Consider the following 20,517-nt stretch of genomic DNA (forward strand, 5'->3'; position numbering starts at 1 on the left):
ATGTAGTCGTATTAAGAATCTATGTGTTTTTTCTCCTTTCTGGAGGTACAGTTTAAATTTTTTTTGTGTGCTCTGTTATACGGAATATGGTGTGATTTTATCATGAATAAAAGAAACAGGTAATCCATCGAACATTGAGCAGTAATTTCTTCGTGACCTGCTTCTAACCTGTATGTTCCACTCATCACCTAATTTGAGCTAGCTTCAAATCAGTAGTATTAGGACATAATTGCATTTGATTTTATTGTTATAACATTTTTGAACAAAAAAGCATCTAACTGAGTTTAGTGATCTGAAAGAAGAGTAAGAGTTGGTTGTGGAAGCTGCTTTACATTGATTAGTTTAATTATATTTTGTTTTGAATACTTTCTATTTTATTACAATCTGTTGCATTAATATCACTCCAAATAATAGACCAATATTCTAATTTGGTTCTAATTAAAGAAAAATAAGGTGATAGGATGGAATCATAATTATCAGCATAAAAGGTATTGTATTTTATTAGGGCCAAGATTCTAAAGGAGATAGAATATGAATGGTTAACATGTTTATGAAAGTATAATTTAGAGTCAAAAACGATTCCAAGATCTTTAATGCAGTAGGTTTTAATAATTTTCAAGTTGTTTAGATTATAAGTTATAATTAACTGGATGAAATTTCCTATTGAAGGTAGCAAACAACGTGAAGGTAGCAAACAACATTTAGGTTAGTTTAAAGAAAAATAATATTAATTTATATTTCTGTCCCTTTGTTATACAAGAGTTTACAGCAAATGAGTACAAAAATATGTTTGTTATATAAAGGTTTACTATGTAGGAGCTCTACTGTATAATTGTCCTGCACCTAATGACGGTGTACAACAGGAAGCCCATCACAACACACATCAGTCGGCCTTATGCACTTCTACGGAACGAAGTGGCGCACTGGTTATACAATGAACTTGCAGTCTGCAGAGCCTGGGTTCAATCCTCAGTCCATTCATCCTGATTACAGAATTCCATTGGTTTCCTGATATCACTGCAGGCAAATGCTAGGATTGTTCCTTCCCACAGGCCTTGACTGATTCCTTTTTCACTTCTCTGTTATATGTCACAGTACAAAACAGTATCTAATGACCTCTCTGTCGACAAGATAGGTAGGTACTAAACTAGCTACCACAGATTATTTTAATTTAACACCCACAGAGCTTCACCACTCCAATACTTTTTAAGAGCAGAATGACATCACCTGTGAAAATGCCAACTCCTCAATAAATAAAACAGACAACTTTTAAAAAAATGCAATTAAATTTCAAATTGGAATACTGAGAAAACAAAAGGTATATAACATTGCATACACATGCCTAATATTTGAATGATCGTTAACTTATTTTAGGCATGGCATTTGACTCGGCCATTTTATTATAGACATAGGCATATTGAACTCTACAAAAAGGCTGTTTTAGTCCTATGTTATTGCTTAAATGAACCATTTACATGTAGTGGGGTACATTTTAACAATGTTGAAATCTACCCCCAGCAGTTTGTTGATATCTGCCCCATGAGCAATCATTTAAGTTCTAGTAATGTTAATACTTTTAGAAACTGTTGTTAAAGATGTTCATATTATTTTTAGATGCAGAATTTCTTATTTAATTGGGTAAATAAAGCCTACTTACCTCCATCAAAGTAAAGACTGTAAAATGCAGTGCTGAAAACAATAATTACTTTTTTACTTTGCAACACATAAAAGAGTGTTTACTGAATCACAAAGTACTTATGAAAAGAATTGGAGGAAAATCCATTGCTAGCTGTTGTTCTGTTGTATAACTTGATTGGTTTCCCAAAAAAAAAAAAGGTTCCATTGCCATGAAATCCCCCCTGTCCCCTATTGTAAGTTGATATTGCTTTTAAGTCTGCATCTTCAAGTTACACTAACTTGCCTACCTGCCATTCAACCACATTCTGTCCTCTTTGAAACTGGGGCTGGCCATGATCGTGGTCTTAGCGTGCATCTGGAATAAAAACAGTTGGATTAAGTGAAAACACTGTACCTAACAGATTTGTATAATGAAAGAAGCTGCAAACTTGTAACACCTTCACAGTGAGTCTTGCTTACCTGATCAGTGTTGAGTGTTGCACTGATGGAATCATTCAAAGGTAGTATAAGCTCTTCATCCCTCTTCCCCCCTAAAAATGACACTTATGTTTAACATTCACGTCAATAACACACAGTTATCTTCAAATAAACTTACAAAATAGAAACATAATGGTGATTTTAAAGTTAAGGGACCACAGACCTTATAGCTGAGTCTTCTAGAATAACAACATTTTTATTTGTGTTATTCTTCCCTCCATATTTGGGTCTTTGTTTATTTTGTACGTTTAAAATAGCTAAATAAATTTTTTTTTCACTAATTATAAAATTTTGTTGCACTGTTTGTTATTGCCGTGTAAATTAGTGATGGGCCTATTTCCAATTCTTGACTATGAATTGTCCATGACGAATGCATACACAAGAGAATCAACATATTTATGGTTTTACTCTGTGTTTCACACATGAATCCTGCATTAGAAATTTTTTGATTAGTCTTTGTATCATTATAAAACTACCACTTGCCAATACAAATATAATATAAACTTTTTGAAACCAAATAGCAAATAAAAAATTCAGATGCATCTAAAAATGTAGTGTTTCCTATCTCAACTCTCTTCGTCTAAGATAGTTTGAGACTACTTGCTACCACAACCCAGGTAGAGATAATGTTCACAACTTTTTTTAATGCACTGCCAATCTCACTGTAACTTTTACTACTGTTACAACCTGTGAACTCATTGTTCTATCACAAGGATAATGAGTCTGATATGTTCAATAGTAAAAAATACTTAGTGATGTTTATTATTTAAAATATGTATACCTACTATAATATTATCAGACATTTAATATACAAGTACACCAAAACATCAGAAGTCCTGAAATTGCAATGGGAAGCACTCATCTCTCCACAAAGTGATCTGGGTTCCATTCTATGAAGTGTCAACCCTGCATTTGGTCATTTAGGAGATTTTTTGTATATAAAAAAATAGAAATAAAATTTGTTAATTTTTTTTATGTGGTACCAAAGATATTTCCTAATTCTAGAAAATCTTTTTATTAAACTTTGAAAGTTTTCTTCTCTGCTCTTAATCCCAAATCAGCACAAGCATAGTGAGTGCATACACCAAAGCTGTAAACTAGTGCTATTTTTTTAAGTAAATTACTTAAAAAAGAGAATTTAATGCTTCAGGCAGATGGATGTGTATTCAGCAGTCTCTCTGATTCACATTTCGGGAAAATGAAAGCAGCGAATTAGTGATCAAACTCAGGGAAAACAATAATTAGAATAACCAAGGAAGTTTATTGCTGAAAGGGTCAAGTAATAGAAAAAAAAGAGGAACATAAATAAGTAGCCCTACAAAACAACCTGGGATGTGGAAACATGTCCAACACAGGAGACACCAGAGCTGCTAATCTAGAAAATTACCTGCCGGTGCAGTTTGGGGCCCATACCTAGTTGTGGAGACACAAATGTTAGAGCGGGTGCTGTGTATAGATGCAAGATGGGTAGTTAGTAGAGGAGAAGGAAAGGGGTAGAGAGTAAGATGCATAGGCTATTTCTGATGATCAGGAAGCTGGGGTGGGGGACATAACAAGGGAGACAATGGGTATAAAGGATAGTAAAGCTGTTCAAGGTGGTGAACAGAGAGGATGGCTGGGAAAACACTAAGAAATATGTTAACACACAAGGAAGTACTGAGAAAAAAGAGATCATGAGTGGAAGATACAGAGGATGAGGAGGCTAACCAAAAAAGGAAAGCATTCCTTCCTGGTGAGGACGGGGTGGGAGAAGAATGAATCTGAAGGGAAAATGTTGAAAGTTAGAGGTGCGAAAGGCCTACAACGATAGATAAAGGAAGTGGGAGAGTAAAGTATGGAGAGAACGTCTTGCCACTGGTTGGAGTTCCGTTCACAAGATTTACAGAACTATTCAGTATCCACACTAGTGTCCTTTTTATAATATAGCTAACATAACCTAATTTCCCGCGAACAGTTAACCAACAAAAGAGTTTTTCGACATATTGCAATGCCCTTTTTTCAAAATTATTAGGTACAAGAAGTGTCAAGAAATTAAAATAAAAGAATTCCATAATAAAAATTACCAAACTAAAATATATGATACTTACAATATTTAATTACCGCAATATTCACTGGTGCTATGCATGTCACAATCATGACGGATAAGTTATGACAAATTAATTATTACTATACACCGATTAACAATCCGCTATACGTGTTTATAAACAAGGTACTTCTTTTTCTTCACTTCACGTTTTTGGCCTTAGGGGGTACCCATTTAGCCATAACTAACCAGGAATTTTGAACTTTTAGAATTTCAACTTCAATTAACAGTCATGAAGAACCAATTTTGTATCGAATCAATTGAACGTGGGCAGATTTCTCTTGCGTTAGTTAACAATTTACCTTGCGTCTGTTGTACGGGCGTTTGACGCACGTGTTGATTAAATTTGCCAGTGCGATGGTCTGTTAATGCAGAGTGGTTAGGTAAACCTCGTTGTACAGCAACCATCGTGAGACAGAAAACTTTGACACGGACAGTGGAGAGCACTTTGTCGTCTGCTGTACAAGAGTGTGGATGAACCAGCTCAAGTAGTGGCTGAACCTCATGGCCCATTTCACCTCGCCGACTATGTTACTGGTCGAATGACTGCTAATATGAATTTGGATACTAACCTACATGCAAAAAGAAAACACCCGGATGAAGACAATTTAGAAGAGATTCGTACCATGAAAAACAACTGCATGAAGAACTCAGCGCAGGACTTTACCGGAGACCAGGTACGACCAAAGTTTGAGAATGCTGTTCCCTGTAAATTATTCCGGTCCTTATGTAACTCTACTATCTTCTAATGACAAAAACCTAGGCAATCTACAGTCTACACCACCTTTCAATCGGACAAAAAGCTCCACCCGAACCCAGATATAGAATCGATTCAAAGAGCGGGACCTAATCGGCTTAAAGTCACATTCATGACCTTTCAAGAGGTTAACCGATTTCTGAATTCTGATATACCCCAAACACATAACCTGAAAGTGTATATCCCACAGAGCCTACTCCAGCGAGGTCTAATCTACGGTATTCCATTGGATGTGGATGTGGATGACCTACTACCAGGAATTGAATCCACTCACCCAATCCTCCAGTTGGAACGCCTAACCAGATACGAACCCGCGGGCCCGCGGAAACCGATAAGGTTGGTGAAAGATGTTTTCTGAGGACAATCCCTACCAGACACTATAATGATATATAAAGGAAGATATAAAGTTTCCCCACAGGTACAATCAGTACTTCAATGCAAGAAATGTCTTCGTTTCGGACACACACTCAAACACTGTAGGTCTAGCACGCATACGTGTCCTAGCCGTGGCGACACACATGACACAGACATATGTCCCAATATAGAACATCCAAGATGTATAATTTCTGCTGGACCTCACATGGCAACAGACCAACAACAGTGCACAGCGTGGGAATTTGAAAGGGAAATCAAGCGGGTGATGGCATATCAAAATCTACCCTATCTCGCAGTGACCGAATTATTCTAAAAAGCCACTGGCTTCAGCCCTATCAGAAGGGGCAAACGACCCCATAGCACCTTATCCCCCCAACAAGCAGATATTCCACAGTTACGTGCGACACCAATCCAGGGACCTTGTAACCTGCCTTCCTTCCACGAAGAAAAGGGGGTTGCGTACCTGACACACTTTGGGTAAATTTTATACAGTCACACAAAAATCTAATAAAAGTTAAATAATAATAGATGTCAAAATCACTATTTACCCAAGTAGTCGGGCTTAAACATAAAGACGTAGCAAACAAATAAAGGGCTAGTCTTTGGTAACTAAATACATAAAAGGAATAAACCCAAATAGAGAGGTTTACTAGAAAAGCCTTCATCATAATACAAAGTATGGCAATGAATTTACAATTATGCGTATATGGTAATTACCAGTACATCTCATACCGAACCTATAGAGAGTTAAATATACTGACGTCGACCCAAGTGTCTCCCCGGCTCCTTCAGGCCGTTATGCCTCGTCAGCGTCCTCTCTTGCATTAAGTGATGTGCAGTGTGGTGGTCAGGGACGCACCCGTGTGCGTCCTGGAACGTCTTTAAACGAATATATGTTTGTAAATAATTCCTTCTATCTTGTAATTATCGTGTCAGTGTATTTCCTGTTGTCAAATATGTTTTGTATAATACTTTGTAATGTTCTTAACTTGTCTTTACGTCTTTTAAAAGTAATTTATAATGTTTCGTAATTCTTAAATAATTTGCATTTAAATATTTTTTTATATATTTTTCAATGCCTATGTTATCATGTAGAACCGCAAGCCTGGCCCGCCGCGCGAGTCACGTCTCTCCCACGCCGGCCCACTTCCCCTTCCTTCCTCTCCGCAGCCCGCGCGGGTAAGCGCCGAAGCGTCAGTCGCCATCTGGCTGCCGCACGGGGCAGACCTGCTTCTCTCCGCTCCGCGACAAGTTGTAAGTTATGGAGTACGGGTCGCAGCATGGACGAAACGTCCATCACCCGACGTGGTAGTCCAGGCTGTGACGGGATTTCCAGTGATAAATCTCGTTAACAAGAACGTGTCTTCTTCACTTCGCAATTCGCTCCGCTCGAGACGCACGCTGTGCACGTCTGAACTTTCATAACCGTACATTTCGTCACAGGATTGCCTCCGCAGTCGCATCGAGTCGCGTTCCAGCTGTTACCAGTGCATTTCCGGGAGTCCGGGTCGCGGCAAGGGAGGACGCTCGTCCCGCAACGCGTCGGCCAGGCTGCGATAGGGCTTCGACGGAATAAAGGAGCTCGTGAAAACGGACAACAACGACTTCTCCTTGCAACCTTCTACATTTCCTTCTACCTTCGCAAATTTCCCTTCCAGTCCCACGTTTCCAGGTCCCGGCCACGTTGGCCTGAACTCCACATCTCTCTGACAGGAGTTACGCGGGCAAATCAGGGCGAGTCTCAGGACAATCCGCAACAGGGACTTAAGGACCGCAGGCCGAGGGACGTCAATACAATATATAATTATCCCCTTAAAACCCCTATAAATTATAAATTTGACGTCGTCCAACCGAAGGCCACCCTAAATCCCGACCTGCAACCGCCAGTATTCAACCCCGCTAACGGAACGCGCCCCTAGCCATGGCCCACCCGAGTCAGGCGAGCCACCAGCAACCAAGGTAGAACCCGGCCCCCCTAAAAAACAGACCGACATTACAGCCGACCACGGTATAAAAACAAACACAGAATATTAAACAATATTATGTATACATTAAAAATTGATTAACGAAAGTGCGACGTAGGAGTGCCCGGGCACTCAATTGTGTAAATACGTCAAGACGTGTGTGAGTGTCCCCCTGGCGGCCTTCTGCCTAAATTAGTCAATTAACCCCGGTGACATAATTATTAACCCCTTGTGTTGCGTTATTACCCCCACCAGAGCAGCCCGGCAAGAGACGAACAGTCGCTGGTGTGACGTAAAATTTAAATGAAATAATTCCTAAACATACTAACTTCAATTTGTAGAAGGGACGAGTGATCTTGATTCAGCTTTAATAATTAATGTAAGAATTTAACGCCCTTAAATTCTCTTATTAACATGTCACATTAGAAACTAACGTAATGAGGTCAACCCTGGCGCGAGGGCGACCGAGTCTCGGCCGGGCGCCATGACATGACGCCAGTACAGCGCGACTCGTGGACCGGGGCGGACGCACGTCCCACGGAGAGACATCATCCATTGTCTGCATTGAACTCACTTCTGGTAATTATAGTCACTTCTTCGAAACCCCTTTATAATTATCTCTCCGTGCGTACCCGGTCCAATTTTTCGGTCCAGGACTTAATCCGGCCGCATAACTTTTAAAACCCCCTGCACCACACTTGGTCTGCGGGGTAGTTTCAGCATAAGGCATGGACCGCCTCCCGAAGAACATAACTTTAACTAAAACCAGTCGCTCCGGCGCTGACCCCAACCCGTAAGGGAACTTTGAGCGAATTTAGCTGCGGTCCGCGCTCCACTACAGTGGACGCGAACACCGCCTCGAGACGTTGTTATACGGGATTGGCCGCCTCCAATCACTTTTACCCCTCTTCGAGTAACCAGGCTCAGAAACGCCTAGTGCCACGCTAACACGTAATAATTAGTAACTTTGTGCGACGCCTTGAATCTAGAACGTTTTCTTTTGTGAACTTGTGCGACGCGTCACCGCGTAACATTCAATAAACTTGTGCAACGCACCTTCGCGTAACATTTTTTATGAACATGTGCCACGTCTTATTACGTAACTTTCAAACTTCTGTATTGTGTGACGTCACCCTCTGTGCGATGTGGCGTGTAATCAACGGTATTACACCTAAACCACAGTCGCCTGAATAAATGACGCACGTCATTTGTTGCACCACTTCAGCGTATGATTAATTAACCAAACGACTCCCAACCACCGCCAAGTAGGGATTTCCTCATAACCCACGCAACATCGCCGACGGTCCTAGTGGGCCACGCAGGGCAATCAACCCCACGACCCACCTATCGACTAAGGACAGAGCTAGTCTGGCGCCCACCCGGACACATTACATTCATACATTCACTACAGCCATTCCCGCTAGGAGCCGCACCGGGACTCGAGCCCGAGACCCCGGACGACGGCAAATTATATTATTTCAGATACCATGTAGCTAGTAATATGTCAGTAGCAAAAATCCTATACAAAAAAGGCCTAGTTACAATAAAAGAGTTTATAAAATAAAACTTTATTAATTTCTTATTTAATATTTTACGTAGAGTTCAAAGTCTTAAACGTATACGTTTTTCTTAAGAGTCGTAAGCAATCAGCTGTTTTCCTGACCTATGCAATAGCATAGATAGGTCAAAGGCATCCACACAAAACACCGTTATCATAAGGGCTTAGCTATGAATTTACTTCCTTAAAATATTCTCAAAAAGCCCAATAAACTTTCTCCAGTTTTCTTTATAAACCGTCATAAAACAGGGTGAGTGTAGGCAAATTCATTTTACTTTAAAGATACATAAAACAGACGTCTTCAAGATGAAGTCACCAAATATTTGTGAATTGCAGTGAAATTCCAAAATGTGCAACACTTTGGCGGGGGCCAAATCCAAATCTACATGTCGCCTCTTTACCTTGCAGGTGCCGGCGATCCGTAGCAAAGACACTCCCATTTGTGCCCAACAAAATTATTCCCCAGTCTGTGCACAATTGGTGACGGGCCGCCTATCCATGTCCCGAGGCATTTGGCTCGTCTGCCCGGCGAGACCCTGCGCTTGCATGCGGAGCAGTCCTGCGACGTTTCCTCCACCACCTCCCGCAGTCGACAAGCCTCGCTCCCTCGTCAGGCGATCGTGATGTCAAGTTCGCAGCCGACGACACCGCGCCCAGTAGACGTCCTTGGAAACAGTATCGATATTATGTATTAAAGAAAACTGAATCAAACCCAAAACAAAATTATTAAATAAATGAACTACTCACGATAAAATATTTAAATAAATTATGACTGGCTTAAATAAATACGGCAAAAATATCTGAACAATATTTAAAAGACAAAAAATATAATATTAAAGAAATGATATAAAAAAGGGCAGGAAGACTGAGGCCCAGCAAGTGGCCTCAACCTAGTACCCCTATATGCACAGATCACACATATGCTAGAGCAACCCAGTGCTCTAAACCTCCGGAGCATACCAGAAAGTATGGATATCTGGTGTGCTACAAATCCATACCTCCTACCGTGGGCTCGACCAACCATTCCCCTTTTAATATCCACCACTACTATTCACAATTTCGACCATATACCCCAGACCTGTCTCTTGGTCTTACTCCTCCACAAATGATAAACACAGACCGGTCCACTCCTTCATCTATGAGTCAACGGTGCATGCAACCCGACAACGAGCAAGCAGCAGCCACCACCAGTTCGAAACCGATTTCCCCTTCCATAGCACAATATAATAGCCATCTACCTACTAAAGACCTATTACCCAAACTTCACCAAGTTAAATTATACGCACTCCTGGATACATTAGAAATAATTTTCAACTCGGTTCGGCAAACCCGTTCCATTAACTTCGATTGGGAGAGTCTCCTCCACTCCTTCCTCCAAGTACTACAGGAATAAATTACACATACCAGCCCGAAGTTTATAATTTCCATATGTCCATAGTAAATTCATTTCAAATACTCCAATGGAATGCACGTTCATTAAATTCTAACTGATTTCCCCTTATCCACTACCTGACCCAGAATTATATAGATGTCTTACTTCTATCTGAATGTGGGCTGCATTGCACTTCCCAGATCAGACTACATGGATATGTTAATTTCCTGTGTCCCCTATCACACAGAGGTACAGCAATTCTAGTTCACGAGTCGCATAATTTTTCGGAAATAGCTATCACGATCCCTACATCTATGACAACACTAGAAGCGATAGCTATTCACACACAATTAAAAGGGTTTCAATTAACCATAGTATTGACGTCCCTCGCCCTGTGGTTCCTAAGTCCCTGTTGCGAATTGTCCTGACACTCGCCCTGATTTGCCCGCGTAGCTCCAGTCGGAGAGAAGGTGGAGTTCAGGCCAACGTGGCCGGGACCGTGAAACATGGGACGGGGAGGGAAATTTGTATAGGTTTGAGTAAATGAAGAAGGTTGCAAGGAGAAGACGTTGCTGTCCGTTTGCACGAGATACTTTATTCCGTCGAAGCCCTATCGCAGCCTGGCCGACACGTTGCAGGACGAACGTTCTCCCGTGCCGTGACCCAGACTCCCGGAAATACACTGGTAGCAAATTATAAGCGAAGGATATTACTATGGAGACAGTCCCGTGGCTAACTTGCTGGTTGCGAGAATTCAGCAGTGCAAAATGCGCGTCTCGAGCGGAGCGAATTACAAAATAATGAGGACACGATCATGTTGACGAGATTTATCACTGGAATGCCTGTCACAGCCTGGACGACCACATCGGGTGATGGATGTTTCATCCACACTGTGACCCGGACTCCGTAAGATGCTACTTCTCGCGGAGCGGAGCGAAGCGGGTCTGCTCCGTGCGGCAGCCTGATAGCAACTGACAATTCCGCCGCCCGCCCGCGCGGGCTGCGGAGGAGGGGAAGGGGAAGCGGGCCGGCGAAGGAGAGACGCGACTCGCACGGCGGCCAGGTTACGGATCTACATGTTAACATAGGCACTTAAAAATATATACAAAAATATTTAAATGCAAATTATTAAAAAGTTAAGACAACATTATAAATTATTATACAAAATGTAAACCCAAGTTATTAAGAATTATGACAATATTACAAAGTATTAACCAAAACGTAGACGCTCGTGAGTATTTGTAACAGGGAACACACTGACACGATAATTATGAGATAGAAGAAATTATTAACAAAACACATATTCCATTATGGGTGTTCCAGGGCGCACGCGGGTGTGTCCCTTATCGTAAACACTACACTGCACTGGTAATGCAAGAGAGGGTGCTGACGAGGCATTGACGTCGACTCAGGTGTCTCCCCTGCTCATAAAGTCCGTTATGCTGCGCCAACCCCTGATCCTCCCCTGCCCTGTGCAGTGAATGTGTATTGTGTGAAACATATTTTATATTCAAGGACATGTCATTTTTATTGTTTGTATATATTATAATTTTTTTCGTGAACTTTTGTTATTATAATTATATGTCTTTCTAAAGTATAATGGTGATTGCTGTAACTGGGCGACGAAGCCGAGGCCAACACCCGGAATCACTCCGAGCGCTGCACATGTCGCGAAGTGGGGGGGATGACGGACGGAGAGGAGAGACGCGGCAGGAGGGGGCAGTCATCATCTGGCGGCAGAGGAAGGGGGTCGCACGGCGAGACGAGTGCGGCAGCGAGACGTGAGCCAGAACTGGTGAGACTGGATCCGGGCGATCGGGACTTTCACGTTCACGGGCGTTACGCTATCGGTCATCATTGTAACTAATTTAATTGTAAATAAGTATTTTCTTGGTTTTGTTGAGGCGGGACATTGCGCGCATCGGCGGACACGTGCGTGCCGCATCGGGACGGACTTCACGTCGCTGGCGACGGCGTTCCAACTTAATTAGTTTCTCGCTATCATAGCGCTGGGGCAGAGACAGTTCATCAGTCGCATAAAGAACCAGGGGGTGCAGTCCGCACTTGGCGCCTGCCCAACTCCAAACACGTGCAGCCGAGCCTCACTCCGCGGAGGGACGGGTGTTGTGCCGCGGATTGCCCATGTACCTAGATTACGCGAAGGGCTCAATAAATACTTGTGGTCAAACTGTCGAAACATCATTGTAGCTCGGATAGTGTTAATTTCCCCCGCCACGAGGCCTGAACTCTCCCTGAGAATACTACGCAACCCGCATCACGGGGGTGATATCCGGGGCTACGAATGCATAACGGCCTGAAGGAGCCGGGGAGACACTTGGGTCGACGTCAGTATCTATTTATATACCCCCAAACACTGATTACTGTACAGTAGAACGGGCAAGTTTCTTTGAGCAATTCCAAGGTCCACTGCTCATTGGTGGAGATTTAACTGCCACCATCCAGCGCGGGATATGGATAAATGTGATATAGCTGGAAAAAACCTTTTTGAGGCTATACAGAACTCCACCTTGATGATCCTAAATAACAAAGAATGTACCTGGCAAGGACCTCCAAATACGTCCCGTTTCCGCGATTAACATAACATTGGCATCCTTCGAACCATACAGTGAACTCACATGAACCACACTTGAAGATAACTGGGGAAGTGATCATTACCCAATACTAATCTACCATAAGGAAAACATTAACAATCTGCAAGAGAGAAAATGTGACAATCATAAGTTAAATATACTCAAAGCTGATTGGACTGCTTTCCGCACACACGTGGAGAGGAATTTTTACATCACCCCGATAATTTCTCAGTCCACGCTTTAAAATTGTTATGAATTTTTATATACTCAGATCTACTTCGCTATTAGATCCTCTATACCGATAGTGAACTGTGAAAAACGGCGACGACAATATCGAGCACCATGGTGGGACCAAACCTGTAAACATATCCTGTTTACAAGCACTCGGGGCATATAAACGTCAATCTAACACTGATAACTATATATTATTAAAAAGAGCCCAAGCTACCGCAAAACAAACCTGGAAACAACAAAAACGCAAACACTGGCAAAATTTTTGTAATGGTTTTTCTCGGTCAACCACCTCCTCCCTACTCTATAACAGATATAAACAGTTCTCCATAGTAACACCATGATACATAGCCAAACGATGCCAGGTTCCATATGGCCTCAATTCATGTCTTACATTGCTCCAGACTATGTCCCAGACAGGTATGATCTTCTCCCACGCATGCTTGCAACTCCTAGTGAAGCACACCATACCTTCCCCACACAACCTATTTCGCGAAGAGAATATCAGAGATGCCTTCAAAACTCTGGAAATATAGTGGCTGGCCCAGACCTCATAACGTATTTAGTGATTAAAAACCTTGGACCTGCATGCACCACATACTTAATAAATTTATACAATACTATATTCCAATCACAAACCATTCCGCACGCATGGTTACAATTTTATATCATACCTATACATACACAAAGGAAACCAGGTACACAACACACCTATTACCGGCCAATCGCACTGCGTTCGTGTATTGCGAAACTCTTGGAAAATATACTGACTGCTTGTATTATATGGTTTTTAGAACAACAAAAATCAATCCGTCCAGAACAATTTGGATTTCGATCAGGTCTAAGTACACACAATGCAATTACAAAATTATACTCGCACATCCACGAAACTTTTAAAGCCAAAGGTATATTGGCTACAGTTTTTCTTGATATCACCGACGCATTTCATAATGTTTCGTTACCAATTATATATCAGAAAATGGCCACATTATGTTTCCCTTCCCCGATAATGAATATGGTTCAAGCATTACTTAGAAACCATCAGTACATTCCTCGCATTATGGGAGGTGACGCTCTACCCCGGACTGTATATAAGGGGCCAACCCAAGGCAGTTCTCTAAGTCCCGTTCTCTTCCTCATATATTCTTAAGACCTAATTTTCCATGGCCATATTGGTGAGATTGCACAATCCATAGCTTACGCCGACGACATAATGCTATGGGCTCCATGCAAGACTTATACGGAAGCTGCTCAGGTCATGACATCAACACTATCACATGTACAGGACTGGATGTTAAATAATGGATTCGAGATAGCCATTTCAAAAAGTAAAACTATGTATTTTTCAAAGAAACATCCTCCACACGATATTCCTCTTTCAGTATATCAGACTAAGGTGATTCCACTAGCTCATCAACATAAATATCTTGGAGTTGTGTTCGATAGTAAATGTACGGGTAAGGCCCATGTCCAATACCTACAAATCAGATGTACCAAACGTACACAACTCCTCAGAGCCCTGTCAGGCAAATCATGGGGTGCTGACCCGTTTTCCCTTCGTTTATTCTACATTACTACTATCCGCTCAGGCCTTGGCTATGGGAATGTTCTTCTGTTACATACACCACAATAAATTTTACAGAAACTGGAAAGCGTCCAGAACACTTGTCTCCGGATTATCACTGGCGCGTTCAAATCAACACCGATACAATACCTTAAAACTGAATGTTCGATTATGCTGTTAAACTTGCGACGGCAACTCCTTTGGTGCAAATACTGGATTAAGTCACGTTCCACGTGCATCGGCAGTATATCTCGAGCAGTAGACAAAATCATACTACCAATCCCAGATATGCTACCTACACTCTTTAACAATCCTTCTATTGACAACCTCTCTCCTTTTAATAATTATACACATCCTTATGAAATGTCTTTCTACACACCGACATATACTTCGGTTGGTTCGAAAGCGGCTCCACCTAACAATACAAAACAGGAGTTCTTGGATACTCTACATTCATTACCCGATTTTCGACACATATTTACGGATGCATCCAAAGAGGGAGACAATGTAGGTGCAGCATATTATCTGCCAAATACGCATCAGTCAGGCCTATTCAAACTACCTTCCCATTCTATGATCTTTCAAGCCGAAACGTTTGCCATCTATAAAGCCATATTCTATAGTGTTAGAGAGAAGCTGGGGAACACCGTTATTCTCACAGATTCATATAGCTTTATTCAAGCTCTATCCTCGCTTTCTCGCCCCTCGGAGTCCATGATATGGGAGATTCGCTCCATCTGTTTTCAACAAGAAAGTGATGGACTTCAGATTCACTTAATATGGATTCCAAGCCATATCGGCATAGGGGGCAATTAAATGGCGGATAAATTGGCCAAGATCGCTGCACATGAGGGTACTTTAGTGACCAGAATTTCATCATTAGGACTATATCCACATTTATACAAGATCCACCAGGGAACGTGGGACTCAAATTGGAATCACTACAGTATAGCACATCCATCCACTTATATATCACTGCATCCCGATATAAACACTAATCAATTAAGAGGATTTCACTCATTCGATCGACGTACATATGTAACCTCATTTAGGATACGTTCCGATCATAATGCCTCTCCTGCACATCTTCACAAACTACGGATTTTAGAGACCCCCCATTTTGGCTGCGGAGCGTTATTAGGCGACATTAACCATATTTTACTAGTGTCCACAAATGGCTAATCGGGAAACATTTCTCAAGAGGTTACGAGATTTGCAATTGCCTCTCCCACTCAAATGTCCGGAAATATTGATAGACGCTCCTAATCTAATTTTTCACACGATTGCCAACTTTCTCACCCATAATAATGTCTCTTTGTAACAATATATATCAACATCCTCGCCTTCAGGTTATGGAAATACTAACATTTACAGCATCCTTTATTCATAGATCTCAAGATATCATTTCCTGAGTTTGAATCTTGCAATATTATTATTACGTATTTTCATTCTCAAACTTTGGTCGTTGAGGTCCCGATGGAGACCAGCAAAATAAAAAAAAGACAATGGAAAGCATAGAGTTTAGAATCTAGCTTGTATATAGACGACTTGTGTCACGGGGTCACCATGTTGTCTTTAAACTATAACATCATTAGAGGTCAAATACTGATACATAGCTAAATATACTTATGTGAATATTCGGTTGACATAACACATATTCGCGGTTATATGGTGGAAATTTTCTTTCTTCAAATAGTGAAGTATACAATGTGTCACGAGTTTTCATCAGAGGACATTGAAATAATAGGTGATTAATATCGTTATTTGCTGTGCCACAATCGCAGGCAGGAGAGGCTGCAAGCTGTAATTTAAATAAATTACATTTAAAGTAGTCATGATTGAATCGTAAGCGAGTTAGTGTTGAACTGAAGGATCTCGTATGACAAATGTGGAAAAACCAAGTGCGTGGTTGTAGAGATAGTTGTATTAGTTTATACGAGTGAGATAATTCAGTTCGCTCCCATTGCAGGGACCAAAGTGATCTAATGCCATGGTGAAGTTCCCGGAAAATTATTTCTTGAATTGGGGTGGTAACTGCAATTCCTTGTGTAGCTGCCAATTTGGCCATTTTGTCCACAATCTCGTTATTTTCAATATCCATAAGGCTCGGTATCCATCTAAAGGTAGTGGCAATACCCCGTTTCGACAATGAAAACAGAATAGGTTTTATAGTTATAATAATATCAGGAGCTTTATGTGCTTTATGTTTAAAGCAGAGAGGACATTGTAAGAATCCGCAAGTATCATTATACTCGCTTTGTTGCCTGTCCCATAGGACTCTAAGGCTTTATAGATAGCATATGCTTCGGCATAAAATATCGACGCTGCAGCAGGTAACTTAAATAGCCCAGATTTCTTGAGCTGCGGCACATATAGTCTGGAACACAATAACGTACGGTGCATAATTCCTAGATGCAGCATCAGGTTAGAATAGGAATTTCGACATTGCAATGTCAACCTGATGCATTAAGATGCATTTGGCTCAGAATGCAGTTGAATTTTTTCACCACAAACGATGGTCGCCAGCCTCCTGGCACGCTTCTGGATAAGGTCGAGACATGAATCTCTGCAAAATAAGAATCTCAGGTGTTGCAGAAAGATAGGAAGATGAACGCTGCAGAGCTAACAAAACACCTTGGCGCAAAACTTTGACTTCTAGTAACGTAATGTCGATCCTAAGGCTAGTGTCAACGTCAACAATCTGCCATACCTGAGCCAGGCTCACCTGCTCTCAGACCTCTGCTACACACATTACTTTACCTTAAAAGGTTCCTGACATTTACTGAAATAATAACACGTTTTCCTTTCACGTGTGTGTGTGTGTGTGCAGTGGCGTAGCGTGGGTGGGGCGGAGGGGGCGGCCCGCCCCGGGCGGCAGCCCGCGGGGGCGGGTCGCTGGTGAAGCGGGTTGAGATCTGATCTATGATTCATTCATTACATGTGTCAGACACACTATAATGTTACATTTTTATCTAAAATTTTGCGCACCAACTATTTTTTAATATTTATTTAAAAGAAAAACTGCGAAATCACAGACAGAGCTCTTTATAACGTTTGTTTGTTTACATACGAATGGCAACATCGCATCACGCCGCGCCGCCCGGCGCGCGCGAGCCGAGTTGAGCGGCACTCCTTATTATGTTAATTACTCATACAAAATCTTTTGTTTCACGCGTCGGCCCGTGTCGATGCCTCTCTTTCGCACTCATTGAATTTAGTACTACGCATTGTACTGTAAAGTTTGACCTTAACCCAGGGCAAACCAAACAACTTCCGCAAACCGGGACACAGTAAAACTCCTATATTGCCCCGTACCGCGAGCGCAGGTAAACCCAAAAAAATATTAAAACCCAAACTAATAGCAGGCTTAAAAAATACTAATAAGGTTGCGAACAGTGAGAGGAGGCAGGAAGTTAAAAAGACGCAAAATTTATATGACAACATTTAATAAATATATATATCATAAAATCGTTTCATCACAAATCGGCGCATCCATCATAAAATACATACCCTATTACTACTTATAAAAAAATAGCTATATAATAATACTAAAAAAATACTTTAACAATTCCCCCCAAAAATTATAATTTGATCATATACTTCGGAGCTCCGAAAATTAAATATAATTACCAAAAAGGCATTAAAAATATATAAGAACATAGTAATACAAATACAAATACAAATATAGATACGCACCGGGCGTATCACCGCTGTAAATACCAATTAACATAGGCGAAATCTAGCAAAAAATTGACACACCTTAACATGCAAATAAATATACCTACCAAAAATTTAGCAAATTACAAATTATAGGTTTACAAGCCCTTCTCAGTTAAGTCATTTTCTAACGGTCGACGCCTTTTTTCTTCTAGGTCTGGCAGGGATTGGGTGAAACACGCTGAACGTAAAATCCCAGTTTCAGTTTTATTAGTCCGTTAATTTAAATCCCAAAAATCCACAAATTATAGTTTCGCACCAGGGGTCAAAGGGGTCAACGGGGCAGTGGCACGGCTGGCACTTACTTGCTTTTTGACGTCGTGATGTCCGGTCACCAAATACACTCGTTTGCTCACGAGTGTTTTTAATGGCAAACCCTTGCCATTATACGTTACCGTAGCTGCAGGTAATTGTACGGATATGACGAATCCTTCGCCATACGTCTTGGAGTTTATTTCGGCGCACATAATTCATCCTTGGAAAATCCTCGCGATATTCACACACGCCTCACCAACCACTCGCGTTAATCGTACCAAAGCGTTCTAAATTATATAAATGAACCCCGTTCATATTCAAAAAGGAACACTCGTATACAGTGACTTCGATGTGGAACCATCACCATGGCCAACCCGCGTTTTACTTCACGTGCGCGCCCGCCTGGGCCTACCAGGCGACTCCGCTCGCCCGTCTCACCTGACGTCATACAATCAGCTGTTCTGCTCGCGCGCCATCTAGCGCAACGATTACCAACATATTCGGTAGTGTCCTCGAACTTTCCAGACCAATTTAATAGCTTAAAATCTTAAACTTAAAAATAATAAGACTAAACAAGAATTACAAATTTCTTTTTTAAAACAACATATAACAAACTTAAATCCAAAATAACTCGTATTACCAGGGCATCCGAAAGATTAATAAAATACGTTAACCATTTCTGCCAACATAAACATTATCAAAGGTAGCAGCTGTAGCACACATGCTACAGTACTGATCTTTGTTTGTTTTAGTGCATCGTGAAGTACCGTTACGCAATCACGCTTTACTCGTATGTTTGTTTCACGAGAGTTTCGGATACGGAACGAAAGTCATTTTGATTGTGTTTCGATCTTTTAAATACTGTTGAATATTCTAAAACTAAACATTTAGAACTTTACCCAATATTTGAACTAGTTTTTGAAAATGAAAAGAGTCAAAGAAAGCAGTGCGGAATTCCGCAAAAAAAAAAAAAGGCTAAGAAAGAAGCATATGCGAAGAAGTCTCAAGGTGCATTACTGAAATATTTTAGTTCCAGTTCTGGTTCGAAAGCCACGTTAACGTCTTCGGTGGCATCCTGCAGCAGCGGAAGTGATTCCAGTGTAAGTAGGTATATGATTCCTCCATCTAGAATCATGCATGGCCTAGAATTACTCCAGTTATTTATTATTATTATTATTATTATTTATTTATTGTTTACAAAAGTTACAATATATTGACGCCGCCGTCAGTGCTCCCTCTGAGAGCACAGGCCGTTATGTGTCCTCAACACCTGATAAGTGCCGCGCCCCGAACGCGCCCGCGCGCGCAACGTAGTGCAGTGCCCCGAACGGCGTGACGTCAGTCACGGCCTCCTACGTGTGCAAAGCGCCCGGCCGGGTGTGGCACTGCGCAAGGGTATTGTTTCTCAGGCATTTTATAATATAAACAAAAACTAAGAAATCTAAACCATTCAATAATTAATGTTAATTAAATGATCATATGTTAAAAGGGTATAATTCACAAAACTGGCCGAAGTCATCTTCCCGCGCTCCGCAGTTTTCCTGCGGAATTTCCCCCCTCCCTGGCCCCGGCGGCCAGGGAGGTTAGTCAGTCGCCATCCAGCACTCGCCCGGGCCGGCAGCCCCATGCACGGGGAGCCTTCAATTTTTGCACCAACGCCATATAACTGCAATAGGTAAATATAGTCCAAACGTTTTATATCAGCTCCCCGGTCGGCCCAAATCGGCCGTTAGCAGTCACGCGCGGTCTTTTAATAACATGTGTATCCCATCAGGGATTTTTATATTTTACGTATGCAATTAGGTGACCCGTCGTGGCACCTGCGCCTCACGCTTTCACGTCCCACCACGGGACATAGTTCTTTGCCCACGCAGGGCGGCACTGCGCCGAACGCGACCAAAACTTTCGGACGAGTATTCACCTGGGACGTGCCAC

General features: G+C 41.6%; 1 protein-coding gene across 2 annotated transcripts in view; it reads right to left on the minus strand.

Annotated features, from left to right (window-relative positions):
* Positions 1-4,349, minus strand: part of LOC134546182 (diphosphomevalonate decarboxylase) — a 33,153-nt gene extending 28,804 nt beyond the window's left edge. The window contains exons 1-3 of one of the 2 annotated variants that reach the window (XM_063388768.1): positions 4,203-4,349; positions 2,098-2,168; positions 1,926-1,993 (exon numbers count right to left, since the gene is read on the minus strand). In XM_063388768.1, coding sequence (XP_063244838.1) covers positions 1,926-1,993; positions 2,098-2,168; positions 4,203-4,251 — 188 coding nt within the window. In that variant the 5' untranslated portion in view covers positions 4,252-4,349. The remainder of the gene's footprint in view (positions 1-1,925; positions 1,994-2,097; positions 2,169-4,202) is intronic. The other variant, XM_063388770.1, reaches the window with a different exon arrangement.
* Between the last annotated feature and the right edge of the window lie 16,168 nt (positions 4,350-20,517).

This window comes from Bacillus rossius, chromosome 1, assembly GCF_032445375.1.
Source record: "Bacillus rossius redtenbacheri isolate Brsri chromosome 1, Brsri_v3, whole genome shotgun sequence".
Taxonomy (NCBI): Eukaryota; Metazoa; Arthropoda; class Insecta; order Phasmatodea; family Bacillidae; genus Bacillus; species Bacillus rossius.